Source organism: Myiozetetes cayanensis, unplaced genomic scaffold, assembly GCF_022539395.1.
Source record: "Myiozetetes cayanensis isolate MyiCay16 unplaced genomic scaffold, myiCay2020 scf5-8, whole genome shotgun sequence".
Classification (NCBI taxonomy): domain Eukaryota; kingdom Metazoa; phylum Chordata; class Aves; order Passeriformes; family Tyrannidae; genus Myiozetetes; species Myiozetetes cayanensis.
Window position 1 is genome coordinate 350,995 of NW_026087742.1, and position 21,504 is coordinate 372,498.

At 46.4% G+C, this 21,504-nt stretch overlaps 1 protein-coding gene across 3 annotated transcripts; it reads left to right on the forward strand.

The window, feature by feature from the left end:
- The first annotated feature begins 3,309 nt into the window (after positions 1-3,309).
- LOC126649520 (transforming growth factor beta activator LRRC32-like) lies at positions 3,310-20,028 on the forward strand. Of its 3 annotated transcripts, none has more exons than XM_050333731.1 (3): positions 3,310-3,436; positions 10,191-10,281; positions 14,179-20,028. In XM_050333731.1, the coding sequence occupies exons 2-3, from the start codon at positions 10,195-10,197 to the stop codon at positions 16,174-16,176; spliced, it is 2,085 nt and encodes a 694-aa protein (XP_050189688.1). In that variant the 5' UTR covers positions 3,310-3,436; positions 10,191-10,194; the 3' UTR covers positions 16,177-20,028. The 3 variants fall into 3 exon arrangements, with proteins under 3 accessions (XP_050189688.1, XP_050189689.1, XP_050189686.1); XM_050333732.1 differs by lacking the exon at positions 3,310-3,436 and adding an exon at positions 3,482-3,499; XM_050333729.1 differs by lacking the exon at positions 3,310-3,436 and adding an exon at positions 7,721-8,192.
- Positions 20,029-21,504: the final 1,476 nt, after the last annotated feature.

Below are 21,504 nucleotides of genomic sequence, written 5' to 3' on the forward strand. Positions count from 1 at the left end.
CCAATTTATTTGTGCTATCTTCTCTTATCTCTAACTCTGCAGAAGACCCTTATCACCACTGTCATCTCAGCTACACCCTGCAGTAGCTCCTGCTTACACCAGGAGTTTCCACAATACCTGCTGCTCCGAGGGATGAACAACATCCCTTGAGCGCTCCACAGATGTGGATCTTGCAGTGCCAACGTCCTCATGGCCTGAGGTGAGGTGGACCTGAGGAAGGTTATGGTTGGCACCAGAGGTACTGAGCCAAGCCCTAGTCCGGGGAGGTGCCAAGAGCAGCTTATCTCTCGAGTTCAGCTAAAGACACCATACTGAGACCTGCAGGCACCATATGAAGAGGCTGATGTGGGACAGGAATCACAGCTGACCTGGTGACCAGGATAACTTCCCTGTGCTCCTCCTCCTCATCATCATCAGCAGCAAGACAAGCCAAAATCCTGGTGTTTGACACATCATCACGTTCCCAGCCACAAACTTCCCTCAACAGCAGCAGGAATAGAAAAAGAGGAGCCAGAGCAAACCTCTTGGACCTCTTGTTCCTCATGTATTTCTTTTTTAAAAGAACAGGCTATAATCAGAGTTGGAGGAAACAGAGCATAAATATCAAACTTTGTTTAGTCTGGGGAAATATAATTTATAATTAGAGCTGGGCATCCTGTTGACATGATACAACCTATTTTAAGTGTGAGGTGAGCACATGGTCAACTTCTAATCTTTTGCAAATGATTAAAAACTGCCAGTTCTTGTGTTCCCAATTCCTTTCTTTTGTATTATTTTTCTTTTTTTTTTAGTGTAATTTCTAAAAAGCAGCTGGGCTAACGTCAGCTCAATGACGCTTATACTGACAAGGATGTCTTGGAGCATCTCAGCAGCTGGAAATTTTGCTTTCTGCTCATGCACCTCTGCTTGTCTCCATGCCACCCCCACCAGCCAAGCCTGTTCACCTCTGCCTTGGAAGAGCGGGAATCCCGTGAGGCTTGGAGGGAGAGGAGATGGTCCAGGACTGACTTTGTGTGACCAGCACTGACCTGTGACCTTTTCTTCTGAAGTGGGATTTGCCAGTTGCCACATCCTGCTGCCCTAGTGCAGAGGAATTTGTGCATGGCAGGTACCAGCAGAAGTTATGGCAGAACTGGTGCTTGTAAGCAGTTTTGGAGGCAAGATCCTACAAGTCTTTGAGGTGTGGTGTCCCTCCTGGAGTCCTTGGGCTCTTTTCCTGGAGTTTCCACGGGTACATCGGTGCTCTCAGATAACCTGGCTTCCATACTGAGGGTTAGCTCTCCCATGGGCGCCCTTCCCCACCAAACCAGCCTGTTCCCTACAAACTGGGTGTAGTTCCTGGGTTTCCTTCAGGGCCTGCATCAGGTTTGGCTGCTTCTGCTCTGCACAGTCCTCCTGCACTCCTCAGGGGCAGCTTTGCACACTGTCCCCACTTTGTTCAAGGCACGCTGAAAGAAAGGGAAACAACGACCTCAGGGCTGTGGGGGCACCATCCAGGAGCAGACACCCGAGTGCTACACACCTGGACACATCCAACTTGCCTGAGCCAGGTCTGTGCGGATCAGGCCAGGGATCACTCCCTGGGAGAGATACCTTTAGTGGGAGAGATTAACTGGAGAAGCATCTGCACTAAAGTGTCACAGGAAATCAACCGTAGGTTGACCCAAGTTTCTGCTGCCCACACTCCAGAGATGGAGGTCTAACAACAGCAGGATCTGCAGGAATAATTCCTTCTGCTTCCATATGAGTCTGAAATTTCTTGTCAGGAGACTTCTATTTGGTCTTTAATAAGTATGCATATACAGTTGTACATGTACACAGGCAATAGCTGGTGCAGTGATAAAACCAATATTGTTTACTTCTTCACCATTATGTGCATGTTACTGTTAAATTGATTATTCCTGTTACAGTCTTACAGCAACAACATGGGAAACGTGTATTTACTGCACTATTTAACAAACCACACCTTTCACATCTGGAGGCGTTTTCATCTTGAATCTGCTTCTATGGTGCAGATAAGAAGTGACTCTGTCTCACAGGACCTGGTGTCCTACAGAGAACAAACCTGTTGCAGACATTCAAGGGCTGCAGCCAGCATAGGTTCAGCAGAATTCACAAACTTGCCTGGCACACGGCATAAGGGCATGTAGTTTTTATCTCGTTTTAATAAGCAGATGCAGGAAAGTGGGACAGAATTGATGCTGTCCAGGAGAAGGGAGCCAGAACCCCATTTTTTTGGGTGAAAATTCTTGGCCATCACTACAGATCTAAGTGCAAAGGGGGGAAAAACACATGGTGCTGAAAGCAAACCTCTCCTCCAAGGGGGAGGTCACTCAGTGGAGATGCTCCTCGTGCACCCAGGGAAGAAGGCAGGAGGTTTTCTTTGGTCCCCGGTGCCTGTGGGAGCTCCCTGGTGTGGGGTGGCCCAGGGGTAAAGCCAAGGCTCAGTCTGGTCCTGTGACATCCACTGAGGAGCTGACAAAACCCTGCCAGGAGTTTGTGCTGCCGCAAACGAACGTGCAGAGCCAGAGTGCACGTGCCCAGGTGTCAGGGCACATCGAGCACATGGACACAGCACAGACAGTGTGCAGGCCCCCCACTGATTTCCACAAAAGCATTGCTGCAGAAATGAAAGCGAGCCTCACACCCAAAGGAAAGAAAGCACAATCCATCCCCTTGCCCTTTTCAGAAGGCATTTACGTTATTACACATTCAAGCATTAAAGTGAATTTATCCTTTCCCCCAAGGGTGCGTTCGGCTGTGCCACTGCTGTGCTACGAGCCACACCTGAGGTGCTGGGCCACCAAACACGATGTGTTTGCTCTGCTGTGGTGCTTCCCTCCCATATACCCTTTTCCCGTGCACCCCGTCCTCCGTGGACTTGGAATTTAGGGTTCGCAGCCGGTTCAGTGGCCCTGGTTTACCCCAGCCCCTGCGACTTGGCAGGCTGACAGCTGTGGGACAGGCACGGCCAACTTCAGAGACAGGCACGTGTCCCCAGAGCCTGCAGAGGGGATTTTTTGTGGTATTCACAGACTGTTTCATGTGTCAATATGAGAGGAGCGTAATTACCAGCTGAGAAACTGCAGGAAACAAGCCAAGGTTGAATGAACGAAATGGAAAATAAAGAGAAGCGCGGAGGACACACACATTTCCAAACTCTTACGGAGGTTCGTATTCACGTGCTCGGAGCAGCCTGGGAATATATAAGAGCTCATGACTGCGAAGGAATGAATTCAAGGACCAGTCTATGGGGAGCATTTTTTTTCCCTGTGACTTCAAACTTCTCTGGGAGCTCGCAGAGTTTTAGTCAGCTGGCATGCAACAGAGGTACGACTTCCCCAAGGAAACTCATCCTCGGCTCGAGCTGGAAAGGCTGCTGGGAGAGTCCGGGAGGCAGAAGGCTCCTCCTCCTCCACCTCCAGCCTCAGAGCAGGTACGTGGAGCCGCGTGCGAAGCCGGGAGCTGCGGGAAAGTTGAGCTTTCAGCTGCGGGAGAGGTGAGGGCTCTGGTGGCTTAGAGCTGCAGCCTTTAGAAATGACACAGATGAGGAAGGTACTGTATAAATAAAATATACTGTGTTTATGACTAGGCTGAGGAACTGGCTAAACACACTGTGGAGATGGCTCTGTCCATACAGCTGTATGTTTAATCCATCAGGGACTTACACTGCAGCGAGTTGGATCCTTTACGTTAAGGAGGCGACCGGGTAGTTTATAACAATACAGTTGTCATACACTGGCGTTTTTTGCATAGAAGATGGGGATAGGGTTGGTTTTTTTTCTTTCTTCATAGGACTTCAGTCTATTTATGGTATTACTGCATTGTAGCGTTGTGAACCAGGAGTGCTGCAGAGATCAGCACTGAACACCAATTAAATGCCACTCACCCGGCTCTCCGACACTGAATCCTGATACAGCCCTGGGCAAATCACAGTCCCTGGGCAAAAGAGGCAAAATGCTGTTTGGCTTGTCTGCTCTCACTGTCAGTGCTGTCACTGAGCTTTCCCCATCTGAGCATGAGGTGTGAGATGGCAGGGTTATTTTGCTGCTCTTCAGATCCTGACAGTTTGAATGTCACCTTGGGTGAATGGTGACTTACTGAGAGGGTTTTGCTGCATCTGGATTGTTATCATGAGATTTAGTGTTTAGGCAATATTTGGAGCTAGTAAAGTTTTAGAAAATCATGGTTTATATAGAAGTACAGAAAATTTTCTATGGCTAAGCCCTGTTGTGATTTTGATAAAAGTATTTTTGATAAAAGACAAATATGTTTCCCTTAAATAGAAAGAAAAGTTTGGGCTTGCACAACAGTGAAAATTTGGGGTTTTTAACTAAGATGTAATAATTTCAACTTTAAAATCAACTTATCACTCTAAAATGCTAAAATCCTGTAGTTTTCAAGAACAAAAATTCACAATCAGTCATCTCTTTTTAAAGCAGATGGTTACATCTCAATAACTGTGTTAATGCTTGGCCTTTTACTAACACAATGGATGGATTCAAAGGGGGACATCAGTATCATGGAAATCGAGTCTATTAGAAATAATTTTCCTCACCTAATTTTGTCACCTTGGATCATATAAATTGAATACACCTTTTCCCAAATACTCACCCTGCTGTCAATAAAAAAAAAAGATATTTCTGAATTAAAAGCCTATTTTACTCTCTTTTTGCTGCACTTAGATTATAAACTGGTGAGAAAATATTCTGGTTTGGTTCCCCAGGAATTTTGTTCTCCAGGGAGAGTATTTCATGGTCTCATAGTTTAATCTGCAAATGCCAGTAACATGTCACCTTTTGCTGATACAAGAGTTTCTGTTTGTCATCTCCTGCTCTCCCTTTCCCCTGCCCCTCACTCACAAATTCTCCAGACTGGTGGGTTTCCCTGCAACTCTTGTTCATTTACATTTTCTTTCCTGCAGAGAGTAGTAAAAAAATGGGTGAATAAAATAGGGAAACTGGCTAACCCTCAGTTAACTGGACACGTTAATTTTGGTGGGGAAGTCCTGCTGGCTGAACACCTGATAGAGGTACATGTGGAGAGAGGACAGAAAGAGGAGGAAGGAAGGAAGGAAGGAAGGCAGCACCTTCAAAAGACAGGAGAGAAGCCACATTGGGGTTACAGGAGATGTAGGAGTCCCTGTTTGGGACAGCAGGATGGGAGGCTCTGAGCACAGTGCAGGTGGCACGAGCGGAAGAAACAGGAGAAGCAGCATCTGGAGATGATGTAGAGTCTCAGGAGCTGGAGCTGTGCCTCCTTCTCAAAGGCTGTGGCCGAGGGTGGCATTGGCTGTTTACTTTTTAATAGGGTTGATATTAATGTCGTCTCCAGCCCCTAGGCAGGATGAATCGCCGGGGAGCTATTCCAGCCAAAAGGGAGCAAGGCTTGTCCCACTTCTGTCCTTACAGTTCAGAGCCACTTTCTAAGGCAGGAACTTGTTCTGTGTACTTCTCTGGAGAGTTTGGTTCATACAGCTTGACACAGGACTCAGCCCAAGAGCAGTGCCTTAGAAAGCAGCAGGGCTATGGATGGACAGGCTCCCAGAGGTCTGCAGGTTCAAGACACATGATTATCAAGACATTTTCCTGTTTCTTTGAAACCCCAAGGAACCTGCAGCAGATTACACATCAGCTGGGGAGAGCCAGTGGCTGGGATTTGCTTTTCCTTCTTGTTCTGGGCCATGCTGGGAAGAGGGTTTGGAGGAGAGGAGAGGTGTGATGAGGTGCCCCAGGCCTCAGGTGACAATGGGGTGAAATTCATCTGACGCAGGAAGTGACTCAGAGGAGACCACTGGAAAATCAGTAAGGGACTGATTTCACAGAGCTGCAGGTACAAACCCTGTGGCATCAGTGGAATGGGACGGCCCTTGCTATTTTGTGGGCAGAAGAGCTTGATTCTCCAATTTGCCTGATGGAGATGAGGCTGGCTGGGGCTCTGGGTAACCAAGCTCATACCTTGCTAATGTTTCATCACTCTAAGGTTTGAACTGCTGGGTAGCCCAAAGCACAAAAATAATGAAAACGGGTAATCAGCCAAATGGTTCAGTGTCTTTGAAACTGTTTGCTGCCAGATCCCCTTTGGGAAAGGACAAAGATTGTAAGGACAGCACAGATCTCTCCCAGCACGGCTGGTGTCCTCTGAGAGCGTGGCTTTAATGAAGCAAAGTCCTGAGCAGCAGAATCAGTGCATGCCCTTCCCTCCTGCTTTGGTATTTGTTTCTGTCCAGGCTCTTCACAGTTCAGCTGGCACAACTGCTCGGCCACTCAGGAAAACAGCCCGAGGAACAGAGCTGGCTTTTTAAAAGGCTCAACCAACAAAACCTCTGCTATTTTTATCCCTGCAAATCCAGACTTCCCAAAGTGCCCCGAACATCCAGGTATAGCAAAATGTGAAACTGCCATCATCCTGACCACTCGCTGCTCTTCATTATAGGCATGAAATTTGTGCTCCATATCCAAATCAAAGCAAAATAACCTATTAAAAAAAAAAAAAAAAAGGGGTGGGGTTTTTTTTTTTTCCCTTGGAGACTTCAGCTATTTGAGGTTTTCCTTGCAAAGTGTCTGTGCTTTTCAAATGCTATTGCATGCTGCTGACAAGGCATCAAAAAGGCACTTAAACCTCTGGACATCACAGTGGTTCCCAGTTTCAACCTGAGTTTCCTGGTTACCCCAAGGGGATTGCAGATGGACAGCCTGACTCCAGGGACTGTGAAGGGACCAGGTGAAAAATAGCACTGCAGGCAGCCCTGACCAAGGGAGCTAAAAACATGCTGTGCTTGGGGAAAGGTGATCCAAAGTGGTCTGATGAGAGCCCAGCCCAAGGAAACCTGGCCAGGGTTGTGATAATCTCACTGGTGGAGTGTTCTCCTGAGAGCTTAACATGGATTTTCTATCCGTTGCACCTAATCATGCCCTCCCCTGTTGCCTTGTCAGAGCATTTTCACAGCTAGACAAGCAACCTGGTCTAGTGGAAGGTGTCCCTGCACATGGCAGGGGGTTGGAACGAGGTGATCTTTCAGGTCCTTTCCAATCCAAACCATCCTGTGATTCTGTGATTTATGCCTCTCATTTCAGGGTGCATTAACAAGCAAATGACAGCTCTTTGGTGTATTATTTCAGCCACGAGAAAAGTGTTTTACAACAGCTCAGACTCGTGTCTTTGGGAGAAAACAACGGGGAAATCTATGTAAAGGTGGGCTTTCCAGAAGCAGGGCTTAATTAGCAAAAGGAAGTGAGTAAACCAGCAATTAGGCAGCTACTCCAGCCCTAGAGGGCAGCACAAAATAATAAATAAAAAGCTGAGCTCTCAGGCAATTTGAAATCATCTTCTGTGTGACAAAAGTACCCCTTTGCAATGGGAATTCTTCCTGGCAGATCCAGTAGATTCAGCACTGTGTACTTGCAGTCAAATATTCAGCAGCTCATCTGAAAATGCCTTTATCAAGGTCCCTAATTCCTACCCCGTGCCATGAAAACCCACCGAGTGTGTTGTAGCCACCGCTGGACCCGCGTCCTGCCGGGAGGCTGCCGTCACACCCTCGTTAGTGGGGCGACTGTGAAGAAGAAAGAGTTATTTCTTCCAGAGCAGGTTTCCAAATTCTGGGTTTTATATTTATCAACCGTGAATTTTAAACATTTAATCCTCAAGCACTGCTTCCCTAAAGATGCAGGGAGAGATTTAGGTGCAGGAGGCTGCAATCCTCCAGGAATGTAAGACACAAAGCCCCAGAGTAAACACGCCGCCGTGCCCCGCACGCAGCCGAACAATGGCAGTGCCAATAAGTCACTTATTCCCCTGAGCAAACCCACAGCCTGATCCTGAACAGTTTCTCTGGCAAAAATCCCCCTGTTTCCCAACGCCTGCCCCAAGGAAGGGCTTCAGGATGTCGCACAGTAGCCGGCTCCGTCCGGAGCACAGCGGTGGCTGGGACCCAGCAAGAGCCCGGGGAGCAGTGCAGAGGAAGACAAGCAGCATAATTTAAAGCAGACACTGGCCCAAATAAGGCTATTTCCCTGGAAATGCCTCCGTTCTGGAGTTACGAGTGAGCCTCCAGGAGTCCTGAATGGGTGAAGGCGAAGCTGAGGAATAATTCCATCGGTCCCAGGACTGAATCGGTTCTGAAGAGCTGGATATGCTTTTTAAAGGGATGATAAGCGGTGTTTGGGGATGCAAGAAACCCTTGAAGCAAGGTAAATGTGAAATAGTCACTCTTTTTAACCCTCTCACGTAACAGGAAAGAGTCTTGTGTGGAAAAAAGATCAGAGCCTGGGGAGTTTGATTTGTGTTCTGTGTGTTCTCTTGTACTTAACTTCCCTTGGCACAGGAGAATGCCTCTGTTAATTGTCTAAGCAATAACAAAAATTACCTTTGGGGAAAATTTGGAAAGTGCTGCTGTTATCAGCTGCAAGCAACATCGATGAAGTTTCAGGATAATATTGTTCACAGAGAGGGAGGCAAGCACTGTTCTGAAGTGGGAACAGGGAAAACTGGGATTAAATCCTGATTATTCTATGGTTTCAGATATGTCTTGGGGCAAAACACTGCTCTTCTCTGCCTTTGCCCTCCCATTTGTTAGGTGGACCTGCTGATCTGGTTTGGGTACCATGCTTTTTCTAGAAGCTGAAATTGTTTGACCCACTTACTAACAGCCCTTAGGGGTGATATTCACTGAAACCTGAGTGTTCACAGATGTTCACTGAAACCACCTGTGTTTTTCAGCTGGGTCTGGGTGATTTGGAAGTACTGTGATGGAAAGCTGTGGAATTGCATAGGGTTCAGAGCTCAGTCCTGCTCTGAGGTGTGCTGGGATTTCTCTCACAGCTGCCAGTGGGAGCCAACTGGCACTGAGCATGAGGCTGCTTCAACTCTGGGAAAACCTCAGAGCAATGAAGGCTCCTTTAGGTTGAGTTATTGCTGCTGCTGCTCCCAGACTGCTTTTGGAAGCTGTACTTAGAGACATCAGTGCCAGCAGGAAGGGATTAGTGTCAGGAGAAGACCCCTCTGACACCAAGGGAATGGGGTCCTGTGAGCCCTGGGCTCTGCACTGGGAGAGGTTGGGGTGTTGCTGAAACCTGCCCAGAGGGTGGAGAGGAGGGGGATGCAGGGCTCTGTCACGCTCAGAGTTGCTGGAGAGGTTCTAAAGGTTGGCCAGAGAAAAGCCTGGCAGGAAGAACTCCCCAGCTGGACAGCTGAACTGGAAACCACCCTGGGAAGGCAACCTCCATGAGCAAGGAGGTTGGGCCGTACCATGACAGGTCAAGAGGAGGTAGCTTTAGGTTGTGCCAGGGGTGATTTAATTTAGATATTAGGAACAATTTCTTCACCCCAGCGGTTGTCCGGCCCTGGCACAGCTGCCCAGGGCAGTGGAGGAGTCTCCATCCCTGAAGGGATTTAACAGCCCCATGGATGTGGCACCTGGGGACAGGTTTAGTGGTGGGCTTAGCAGCGCTGGGGGAATGTTGGAATCCATGGTCTCAGAGGGCTTTTCCAAACTAAATGACTCTATGAGGACAGAGTCCATGTGGTCTTATGCTGGAAGAGACCCCCATGTCCTAATCCTTCGGGATTCAACAGCCACCTTAGAAACAACTTGAGGGACAGCATCCTTGCTTACTACTGAGCTGAGATCTGCCTTAAACAGCAAGCCATTAAATCCCATTTTCTGTGTTCAAATACATCAGTTTCCCAGCTGCTTTATAAACTTAAAATTTAGGACATTTCAAAGTGTGTTCAGAGCCTGGATTGTGTCAGGGTTATTATTTACGAAGCAAAGGGACCATGTTTTGCACTGATGGTGTGATAAGGGAAGACATCACAGAGCACACGTGCTGTCCCCATCAGGGTGGTGCCCTGCTGTGAAAAACATCCTCAGCTGAATTCATTGGATCTACACAGCAAGGATTTCCCTTTCTGGGCTCTGAGAAAAGCCTTGTAATCATCAGAATGTTTCTCTTTTCCCTCCATCTCAGCAAACTAATAGTCAAAGGGTAAAACTAATTTTCTCCTTGTAGGAGGCACCAACTCCTGTAAGCATAGGAATGAAGAACAGAGGTGGGTCATTAGTGCTGTGTGCTCAGAGAGGGGTTAATTTATTGCACTGCTTGTGTCCTTCCCCAGGTTAGATGGTGAGCTGGTGCCAGCTTTCACATGTCCCACTGAAACTTAACCATAATTACTTTTACCTGCAGAACCATGAAACTGTACATCATCTTCCTCCTGGCAGTGGTGAACACAGGGACCTCGAACTGTCAGCCCTCAGAGGGGACATCCTGTGAAATGGTAAGGCTGTCTCCCTCCTTGGGGCCCTGGAGATCCTGGATGAGGTTGGGACCCCCTTGCTACAGGCACTGCACAAAGAGCTGCAGTCTCTGAGAAGGGAAAGCCCCCAGACCAGGCTCCCTGGGATGGCAGAGGTGGGATTTGCAGGGTTAGGGGGTGTTTAGCAGCCTGTCCTCAGGCTGTGTCCTTGTAGTGACAACACACAAAAAGGGAGAAGGGGGAAGAGTCATTATCTCAGCTTTTTTCTAAGGAGGAGCTGGTTAAAAGAAATTTGACCTGATTTCCCCAAGACTGGACAGGAATTCTGAGACAGAGAAAGAACTTAGACCCAAAGTGAACTCCATTATATCAGCTATTCTTTGTGCTTTAATTAAAGCATCCTCTGTGAAATACATCTATACCAGCCCTTTTGTAATAACAGGAGACTGACCTCCTCTGCCCTGGCACAGCGTTTCTGACAGGGAAGTTATACCTGACTCCTGCTGGAGGGAAGAGAAATGACAAAGTCTCTTGCTCCTTTAAGTTTTGCAAGCACCTGGTGCAATATTGTAGATGTTATTCACAGTGGAACTTTCTCCCTTCCCTCACCAAGTGCTTCTGACTGTACCAGGCTGTTTAAAAATACTATTTTTTTCCCTGAACATTGAAGCTGTTCAGCACAAATCCTCAAGGATTTCCAAAATAGGGAAAAAAAATAATTTGCCAGCTGTACACATCTCCCTTATGGGACTCATTCCATTCCTGCCCACCCTGCCATATTGCTGCACTTCCTGAATTCCAGAGAAATTAAGACCTAGGATATATAAAAAGACCTTGGGAAGGTGACTGGGGGGCTCTGTTCATTGGCTGGAGAGGGAGGAGTGATGAAGCCACTGTAAACATGACACTGGGCTCCCATGGATCACAGCCACACGGAGGCTGGACGGGACATGCAATAATCCAGGCAGATTCATCCTGTCCCATTTCTTGATGGGTCACAGCCCGGGCTCACTGCTGAGAAGTAAACACATGCTTGTTTCCACTGTAAACTACTTTCGTGGAGCCAACAACACAACTGGGCTGGGATCAAATGAGCTCTGACAGAAAACACGCTGCTGTTGGGCCGGGATGTTCATCCGGTGCGAATCGGCAGTGCAGCGTTGCTGATGTCCTTCTTCACTGGGCATTTAGTGGGAGTCCAAACACAGATGGAAGAAAGAAGCAGCTGGTGGATTAGCTGATGGCTTCATTGAGAGCCCTGCATTGTTATTTGTCATCACAGCCTTGCTGCTCTACGTTGTACTTTCCCTTTGGAATAGCAGAGGCTCCGAAATGGAAACTTTCATCCCAAGTCTCGTGGAAGAGGCATGAGTCAGAAACCTGTGCTCTTCTCTGACTCACTCCTGGTGCTTCTGTTGGTGAGCTGAAGTCTCACAAAAGAGGTTGTAGGAAGTAAGCAGTCCCTGCCAGACCCCTGACATGGGAGTGAGCTGCACTGATGGCACAAATTACGGTACATCTGCCTGTTTGTGAGACAGCAAGGCACAGCTTAAATGTCAGGTTCTTCCTGACTCACACTGCTTTCCAAGGATAGGCAAGGCTTCAACTACATCATGTTTTACCTCCCAAAGAAAGATGATTCTACTAATGCCTGTTAATTGGCAAAAGAGGAGCTTTCAAACAATTCGTAGAAGGGAGGGGATTTAAGGAAATTATATCTTACCTTGCCTGGAGGTGATGGGGGGACGTAGTGCACAACCAGTTATCACAGGCCAGCTGCTGTGTGGCACCTGGGCAAACTGCTGAGCAGTTTGTGAAGTCAGAACATGAGACTGACAAAAAGCTCTTTTCCAGTCTCAGGCTCCCAACCCATTGGGCTCAGGGAGGAGAGGTGGGGAGATACACCAAACAGATAGTGTTAGCTCCATCCCACTGAGATGTCCTTCCTCTTTTCTTCCTGCTGCTGACGAGATCGAAATCCATGCAGTTTGCACCAAAGATGGTGCAGAAGAGACAAGATAAGAAATTTATCGAGGATCAAAACAGTCATTGAAAAGAAACGAAAGTTTAAAAAGAAAAGTGGGAGGTGAAATGTTCCAGGAACAAATGGCAGACGGTGGGAGGTATAGATTTTAACAGTCCCTGTTACCACTGGGAGGGGTTCCCTGGATGCAGATTAAAGGCCAAACCCTACAAGGTACCTGGTGAGCTGGGACTGACCTCTCCCCCATGGACTCCAGGGAAGACCAGCCTGGTGCCATCGACAGGAGCTACGTCAGGGCTTTGCTAAGATCTGGGTGCCCAGGGGGAGTGGGGGGTGCCCCAACACTTGCTGAGATCTGGCTCAAAGTGTAACAAGAAACCTGGCATCTGCCTCAGGCTGCAGAGCAGTTTCTGCTTTTTCACTCTGGATTTTTGTATTCTCCTGGCTTCTTCCTCTTCCACAAATGAATAAGAAGAGCCTTCCTGTTCTCTTATTTGGCCTATGGGAATATCTGAAGTCAAAATGAGCAAGTCTGTGGTGACTTTGCAGGAAAGAAATAGTGTCAGGGAGAAGCCAGAAAATTTCCTTTTTTTTTTTTTTTAAATTTTTTTTTAGATGGAGAAGATTTGAGTGAATCAGAGGGAAAACAGGAAGGGGTTCTGGTTTTGATCGTCGGTTTCCTTGGGATCTTTGGGAAAGACTGTGGATCCATGGGAAGGACTGTGGAGCAGCTAGTGTACATCTAGAGTTTGGATGAGGACTTGTGCTTCTCTGGCACATTTTTGTGTGGTCTCCAAAACTCAGATGATGCAAAAGAGATTCACAAAATGCTGACTAGTGTCCCACTTCTCCTAAACAGATCTGCCACTCCATTCTCCTCAAAGTTCATATGAAACAGATGGGATTTAATATTTTTGAGTTTTAATGTTTGTTTAATGTCTGAAAAGCTTTGCGTCATGGAATTTGGATTCTGCTTCTCCACAGAAGTTAAGGTTCAACAGATCTCTTTCTTTTTTACTTTCTTCCTTTTCCTCTTTCTTTCTTTCTTTCTTTCTTTTTCTTTCCTGATCTTTCTACAAACAGTACATGACCCAGACACCCAAATACATTAATAACAAGAGTTTTCCTCCAGTAAATTAAATGCTCCCTAAGCCTTTCACATTCCACTTCCTCCTGCTGCTGTATGTTCTCCTTAATAACAAAATAGAGCTTGACATTTATGCAAAGATGGTCATATTCATGTTTCCAATATTCCTTATGAACACACACTCCAGATTTTGCTCTGGACACAGACTCAGTCGTAGCTACAATTAATGTTTCAGGTATTGAAGGACCTTATTTGGTTAAAGATGCCTTGCTGAACTTAAGCCCTGGCTAAAGAAAGGCATCAAATGTTGGGGGATGTGACTATGAAGGAGAGACAGGTTTTGTGCTCTAGGATCCTTTTATGTTTTTACACCTCCTTGCTTTGGGACCCGAGCTGCCAACAGAGAAGCTGTTGACTGCTATTGCAGGTAGAGTTTGTAAACTCTAATACAGTGACAAAAGTGAGAAAATGCAACATCAGCACAAAAGTGAGGAAATGGTGCTTGATTGCAGAGAGAACAGAGCAAAACTCCTTCCTTTGGAACTATTAAGAGGAGTCCAGGAGAAAGGCACAAAGAAGAGAGCATTTAGTAGGTGTCACATGCAGATAAAACTTGCCAGGTCTAAGTCAGAAGTGCCTTTAAAATGAAATGAGTGCCCTTAGCTGCAGAGCAGCTAATCAGGATTAGCAATTAGGATTGTTGCTCTTGCTGTCTGAACACTCAGAAAAAGTGATGTTAACAGTGTTTCAGGTGAAGAATCTGCGTGGATGCTGAGTGTTATTTTTCTTACATTTAATGCAGAGACATTTTTCATTGGTCAACCCCTTCTCTCTCTTTTTCTGGCAGGCAAACTCTCAGGCATTTTGCCACAACAAAGACCTCCACCAGATCCCTCACGAGCTCCATCTGAATGTAAACAAAATAGATCTGTCTGGAAATCTGATTCAAAGCATCCCTGAAAGGGCATTGTCACTTTACACTTCCCTACAGTGCCTGGATTTGAGCTCGAACCAGATAAGCTTCATCACACCTGGAGCCTTTGCCCACATGAAGAGCTTGCTGGAAATAAATTTAGCCCACAATCACTTATATGAACTTGCTCAAAATGGCACAGAGGGGATTGGACTCTTACCCAGGGTGGAAGTGCTGGACTTGTCCCACAACAGCCTGTACAATGGGATGGCTGAGTATTTCATCAAGCAGGCTCCAGCACTGCGCTATCTTTCCCTGGCAGACAACAGTATTATAGTGATATCACACAGGATGTTTCAGGGATCTCCCAGTCTTGTGGAGATAGATCTTCAGAGTAATATCATCATGGAAATACAAGAAGGTGCTTTTGAGACTCTAGTGAACCTTTCCAGACTCAATCTCTCAATGAATTCAATTACTTGCATCTCTGATTTCAACCTCAGGCAGCTGGAGATACTTGACCTTAGCAGGAACAGCATTGAGACCTTCCAAACCACAAAATCAGATGATGAATATAGCTTAAGGTATTTGGATCTGAGTGAAAACAAACTGCTTCACTTCCCAGTGTTCCCTCAGGTAAATAAGCTGGTAACTCTGAATTTATCAAAGAATTTAATCCAGCTCACTGCTGAATCCCCTCCTAATAAAATGGACTACATGGAAAATGAATGGCTGAATGCTTCTTTCCATCTTCTTGATCAGAAGCAAAATAGAAACAAAAGTTCTCTTTATTTATCCCACCTTGTATATTTAGACTTAAGTTATAATGAAATCCAATCCATTCCGGATGAGTTCTTTGAATCCATGTTGTCCCTTCACACCCTTAATCTCAGTAAAAACTGTCTTCAGGCATTTGCAGTGAGTTATGACAGTGCATTGACCTCCCTCACTGTCCTGGACTTGAGCTACAATGTCCTGCAGAACCTCCTCCTCGATGCTGGTGTGCTGTCGAATTTGACGGAGCTCTACATTCAAAACAACCATCTTCAAACCCTGCAGTTTGACATCTTCTCAAGTCTTCCCAGCCTCAGGCTGCTTAACCTGCAGAGCAACAATATCAGCCTTTGCAGCATGTACTCAGGATTAGCTAAGCAAAGACTTGCTGGGGAGGAAAGCGGCTGTGTATCATTTGTGGACTCTCCTGCTCTTCAGTGCCTGTACCTGGCTGACAACATGCTGAACATCGTCCCAGCATACACCTTGTACAAGACTCCTCTGGTTGTCTTGGACCTCTCCCTGAACCCTGGACTGAAAATAGAACTTAAAGCACTATCAGGTCTGGAAAAGTCTCTGGAATATTTGTATTTACATGGTAATAGGCTGATAGATTTAAACATTGACTTGCCTTGTTTTAGTCACCTTAAACATTTGAACCTCTCTGAAAATCAGCTGAATTGGCTGCCGAAGTGGGGGAGTGACTCTCCACTGGAAGTTCTGGACCTACGGAACAACAGGTTTAGTACATTGCAGAACAGCAATATTTTAGCATTAGAAAATTCACTTAAAAACTTGTATCTCACTGGGAACCCACTCAACTGCTGCGGAAACATCTGGCTTTCATCAATGATCCAGAACAAAAATGTCCAGATCCCCAACGTGGAGCACTTAACGTGCCAGTACACCCAGAACTTCGGGTACCAGGAAGAAATGCACATCAGGAACATCAGACCAGAAGACTGTGAAAAAGAGGATCTGAAGAAGATCAACTTCCTTATTATATTAACATTTGTGTTGGTTTTATCTGTGATCATCATCGGCGTGGGTTCATTCTTCTGCTTCCGCAGGCAGAACTTCAGCCCTCAGTTTAAAGCAAAGGGAACACAAAATGCCTTGAAAACTGAAAAGATCAGGTGCTACACCGACAGTGTGTAGAAATGAAGGGTAAAATTCTCACCTTTGATTTTCAACTGTGGATTTTAAGATGCTTTTGAAGTGCCCCTCAATTGCACCACCATGGTGATCTGGGTTGCAGGGACTGGAAGGAGACTTTGCCATGTCTTGCAGGTCCACAGTTCAACTCAAAGAGGAGAAATTTGGCCCTCGCCTGCAATACATATTGAACTGGGTTTAATGTGAAGAAATTCATCTCTGGGGTGAACACATTTAAATAGAAAAACCCTGGAGAATGAATTTCAACCAGCTAACATTGGACCGAAATGTTTGTATTTCTAAGGAAAACTGCTGGGAACTCACTGCATGCAGTTGCATTTCAGTGCAGAAGAATAATATATCTATTTTTAAAGGTCACAGGAGGTTAGACTGCAAAAAGGTGTTTTGAAGATGCCAGTGTGAAATAATGCATAGGGAACATAGTCCTGGGCCATTATTCAGACCAGATGTCCACTGTCTTTCCATGAAAATGTATTGTTGTCTAGAGGATGGGCTGCAAGAAATGTTATGCAGATCCTCATTCTGGGATGGGTTTAACACAGCTGAGCTGTTGCATTGCTGACACTGACAAATGTTATGCCCTGCACTGACAGAAAATTCACCCTTTTGAAGGGAACACGACAGTGAGCAGGGAGACTGACCTGCCAACAGGCTTCAATGGCTTTGAAAAGGAGCCAAATCAGGTTTCCTGTTAATGCCAGGAACTGTGCATTCAGGCACAGAAGAGAAACAGAGATCACACTGAAACCTGCCCAGGTAAATAACTCAGAGTCAAATTGCTGCTCCATTTCTGTTTCTTCCAGCTAGTGAATGTCAAAATTAACACACTACAAAAAGGTGTAAAATTTTAGGTTTTAAGCAGTTATGTAAGAAACTGGCTGGTGATTTTCATTGTGGAATTTTGTACAATAAAAACACCTTTGAATTTTGCAAAAAGTGCAAGGCTGTGGATATATTAAAGCACCAGCTTGGAAAGCTCCACAGATGAAAAGAAATGTCTTCCTATTTTTCCATGATGTTCAGAGTCCACCTTAGCCCTTTACCTCCTGGTCCTGAAGCAGGGACAGCTGCTCCATGTCTTAGAGTACAACCCATGGAGAACAAGGAGATCTACTGGAGGTGTGGGCAAGAATTTGGCACGGGTTGCCCAAAGAAGTTGTGGCTGCCCCATCCCTGGAAGTTTCCAAGGCCAGGCTGGATGGATTTGGAGCAACTTGGTCCAGTGGAAGGGGGCCCTGCCCATGGCAGGGGGCTTGGAATGGGATGAGCTTTAAGGTCCCTTCCAACCCAAACCATTCTATGATTTCTGTGCTTCTGTGAATTGGCACAAACCATCAGCAGCAACAGGGCCTGATCCCACAGAGCAGAAGCCAGGGCTACCCACTGGCTGAAGCCATTCATCTCATGGAAGGTTTGCCCCAGCAGCAATCCCACGGCTCAGCTGGAAGCCCAGTGCTGAAGTTGGTGAGCTTTTCCCTCAGTGTGACAGCCCCTGAGCTGTGCCCAGCTGAGAGCCGATGTGCCACACACTGAGGTCGAGGCTTTTGTGAGGAGCATGGCAAGGCTCTGTCCCCTCCTGAGAGCCAGGATTAGCTTGGCTGCCATGACTGGAGTTAGTTAATAACCTGATGACAGAGCCAAGAGCCACTTAATTAACGTTTTTAACACTGCTTTTGTTTGGCTCGACCAAAAGGAAGTGCTTGTTATTACTAAACATCTGGGACTAATTAGACTTCCATGGACTTCCCTGGGAGCAGAAACAGCTTTCCTGAGGGATAAGTCTCAGGAGTAAAGTGCAGCATGGCTCATTTGGATTTCTCTGTCAGCAGCACAAGCAACCAAGAAGTGATATGAGCCTGCTCTGGCCAGTCCTGGTATTATGGATGGGATAAGCAGGTTGGGAGAAAGAAAATATGAATAAATTCAGAAAGAGAGGGAAAACAGGAGAAATGGGAGCTCTACATTCTACTATTCAAAATAGTATGTGATGAATGTAAACAGAGGAGGACCTCAGCTCATGAGGGGTGACAAACAGAAGTACCAAGTAACCAGGGAAATGGAGTGCAACTGCAACTGGAGGAAAAAGAGACTGGAAAAGCATGGAAGAACTTCCTGAGGAGAGCCGTGCAACATTCTCTGACAAGCGAAGATATCTGGAGGCTGATGCAACATGATATTAAGCAAAATTTTGGCAACTACAAGGGAACAGTCCTGCAACACTGTGAGAGCCACTTTTCTCCCAGGCTGTTGATTGTGGCTGCTCTGCTGTGCTGCAGAGCCAAGACAGTTCCACAGATTTCCTCCTCCTGTCCATCCTAGCAGCTGAGGCATCAAAGACACACATATGGGAGACATGACTGCAGCTTTTCTGTACTGAATGGGGGCTTGTAAAAGAGAGAAAGAGTGGCTTTTTGCACAGGGGGATAGAGACAGGGAAAGGGGGAATGATTTTAAAGAGGGGAGGTTTAGATTAGTTGTGAGGAAGAAACTCTTCCCTGTGAGGATGGGCAGGCCCTGGCACAGGTTGCCCAGAGAAGCTGTGGCTGCCCCATCCCTGGAAGTGTCCCAGGCCAGGTTGGATGGGGCTTGGAACAGCCTGGATTAGTAGAAGGTGTCCCTGCCCATGGCAGGGGACTGAAACTAGGTGATCTTTAACGTCCCTTCCAACCCAAACCTTTCGGATTCTATGATTTTCCAGTTCCTAAGCAGTATACTCTGTGAAGAAACATTCTGGAAGGCAACTAAAGGAGAGACTCCTCTCTGCTGTTCCTGACTTCCCCAGAAAATGGACTGGAGAAGGGAGTCCTGGGTCCTGAAGACCAGAGAAGGAGAGAACTCCATTTTCACCAAAGAGAAGAAGGTTTGGGACAGGCAGCTGTGCTGGAGATACGGCCCAAGGGGAACAGAAGGGGAATGAGAACATCGAAACCAGGAATTTGGAATACAAATGAGAGAATCACAGAATGGCTGGGGTTGGAATGTCCCTCTGGAGATGATCTCTAGTCCAGCCCCCAGCTAGAGCAGGTTCACTCAGGGCATGCTGCACAGCACCGTGGTTTCGTGGGTTTTAAATCTTCCCAGAGGAGGAGATTCCACAACCTCTCTGGGCAGCCTCACCTGGTGCTCTGTCACCCTCACAGGGGAGAGTGGGGAAGAAATGGTCAGGATGAAATTAGAACCAGAATCAGGTACTAGGCTTGGTCAGCCTGGAGAAGAGAAAGTCCTGGGGGGAAATCTCCTCTCATGGCTGGATGGAAGCTACAGGGTCCTCCCAGGAGCACTCACTTAAGGGAACTGCTGAGAGTTCCAACTGGGAAAGTTCCCATTAAACAAAAGGGGAAAATTCTCACAGTGAGAGAAGTTGAACTCTGGAAAGTCCTTGGAGTCTTTCAAAACTCATCAGGGCAAGACCCTGAGCAGCCACTTCTGACACTGGAGTTGGCCCTGCTTTGATCAGGGAGCTGGACTGGAGTTCTCCAGAGGCTCCTTCCAATCTGAATTATTCTCCAAGTCTTTGCAAAACAAGAATGGGTCATGCACTTAGGTGAGGGATAGAGCAGCAGAGAAACTTCTGAGCAACAGAGGCTGGCTGTAACCTGCTCCCTGCACTGAAGCTGTGCAAGGGATTTGGCAGCAGAAGCGTCCAGAGAGAGATGGCAAAAGTGGCTGATGATGTCAGATGTGGGCAGAGCTAGTCAGCTCATGGAAGTCTGAGTTCACACAATCTTTCCTTTTTCTTTTTTTTTTTTCCTTCTTTTTTTTGTGTGTAGTTTTTTTGTGCTTTTTTCTCCCTCCTTTATTTTTTCCTCCTTCTTTTTCCCCTCTCCTCCAATTTATAGCTCAAAATTAAAGTTAATATTTTCAAAATTTTCCATGAAAATTCTGATAAATATGAAGTTGGGAAGTGCTTCCTTTGTAAGGCCAGAGCTTCAGTTTAAATTCAGATATTCCTACAGCAGAAAGCACATTCTCATAAAATGAAATAAACATTTAGTTTGCTTTTACTGTCTCTGTTCTAGAGAAGGAAATGTTTCAATCAGTTAATGCTACATAACATCCCTCCCAGTCATCACTAAAATAAAACAAAGCAAAATAAACCAAAGTAATACGGACATAACGTATTAGGCTGTTGAAACGATATAAATCTCCTCATGTTTTAACACATCAATTAGCGCTGGGGCACAGGAAGAACATCAAATAAAATTATGGTGCTCCAGACCCTTCCCCAGCTCCATTCCCTTCCATGGACACCCTCTAGCCCCTCAGTGTCCTTCTTGGAGTGAGGATTTGAGGTGTGGCCTCAGCAGTGCCCTGCACAGGGGGATGGTCACTGCCTTGGTTCTGCTGCCACACTATTTCTGGGACAAGCCAGAGCTTAGTCTTACCCCAGAGCTGAAGACCTGAATCAGTTGTCTAAGCACAGACAGCTGGTTTGGTCTATGGAACAATGTTCTAAGTGCTTTGCTTTAACTGGTCGATGTGTTAGATCTGATCTCTGCAGTCTAGTGCCAGTTTACCTTCTCAAAAACAGTAATCAAAACAAAACATGAAGACCAGCTTTCAGGGAGGAAGGTTTTGCAGAACTCTCTGCCTGTCCACACTCCATGTCACTTCTTCTTCTCCCGCAGTGGAACTGCTTTTCCAGCCTCCTGCTCCCTCGGGCTGCTCACGAGGAGATGCAGTGGCAGTGCAGTGGTTAGTACCTGTTTGTGCACTGCAGAATGTGTCACTGCATTTGCTTTGCATCACCCACTTCCTCCTGCTCTTCAGTAGACCTCGGGGTTCACCCACAGCAGCACCCCCAGGTGTCTCCCAGCAGAGTAGCCAAGTGACGCCCGGCTGAGCAGGTCACTCGCTGTGGGCTGGGCAGTGATACTTTCAGCCTCTCAGCACCCAAACCCTGCTTTTTCTTACCACTTCTTATTTCACAACTTGCTCGCTGGGGTCTGGCTCTTGTGCAAGAGTTGTTATGGGAATAAAGTCTTATCTCAGAGAAAGATCTTGCTCTATTTTGATGAAATAAAATGAGCAGATCTCCCTAACTCCCCTCCTCCAATAACAATAAAAACCCCTTTATTCAGATAATAAAAGCCTAAAAGACATGTCTAAATTTTCCATACAGACATTCAAAACTCCCTTGCTTTTCCACTGCACTATTTCAGATATCCCACAAATTTGAAAGAAAGACACAACCTGCTGTGCACACTGGGAAGGAATGGCACTTTTTTTTCTGGTCAAACCAGTGCAGTTTTTGAAGATGTCTCAGCTGTAAATGGATGAGGTCAATTTCCAACCTATTCACCAGCCAAG

Excerpts from the sequence above, each read along its gene's own strand:
- LOC126649520 (XM_050333729.1), top strand. The coding sequence starts at position 8,170 with ATGCAAGAAACCCTTGAAGCAAG. Across the intron at positions 8,193-10,190 it reads CAAGAAACCCTTGAAGCAAG|AACCATGAAACTGTACATCA; the intron begins GTAAATGTGAAA and ends TTTTACCTGCAG. Across the intron at positions 10,282-14,178 it reads AGGGGACATCCTGTGAAATG|GCAAACTCTCAGGCATTTTG; the intron begins GTAAGGCTGTCT and ends TTTTTCTGGCAG.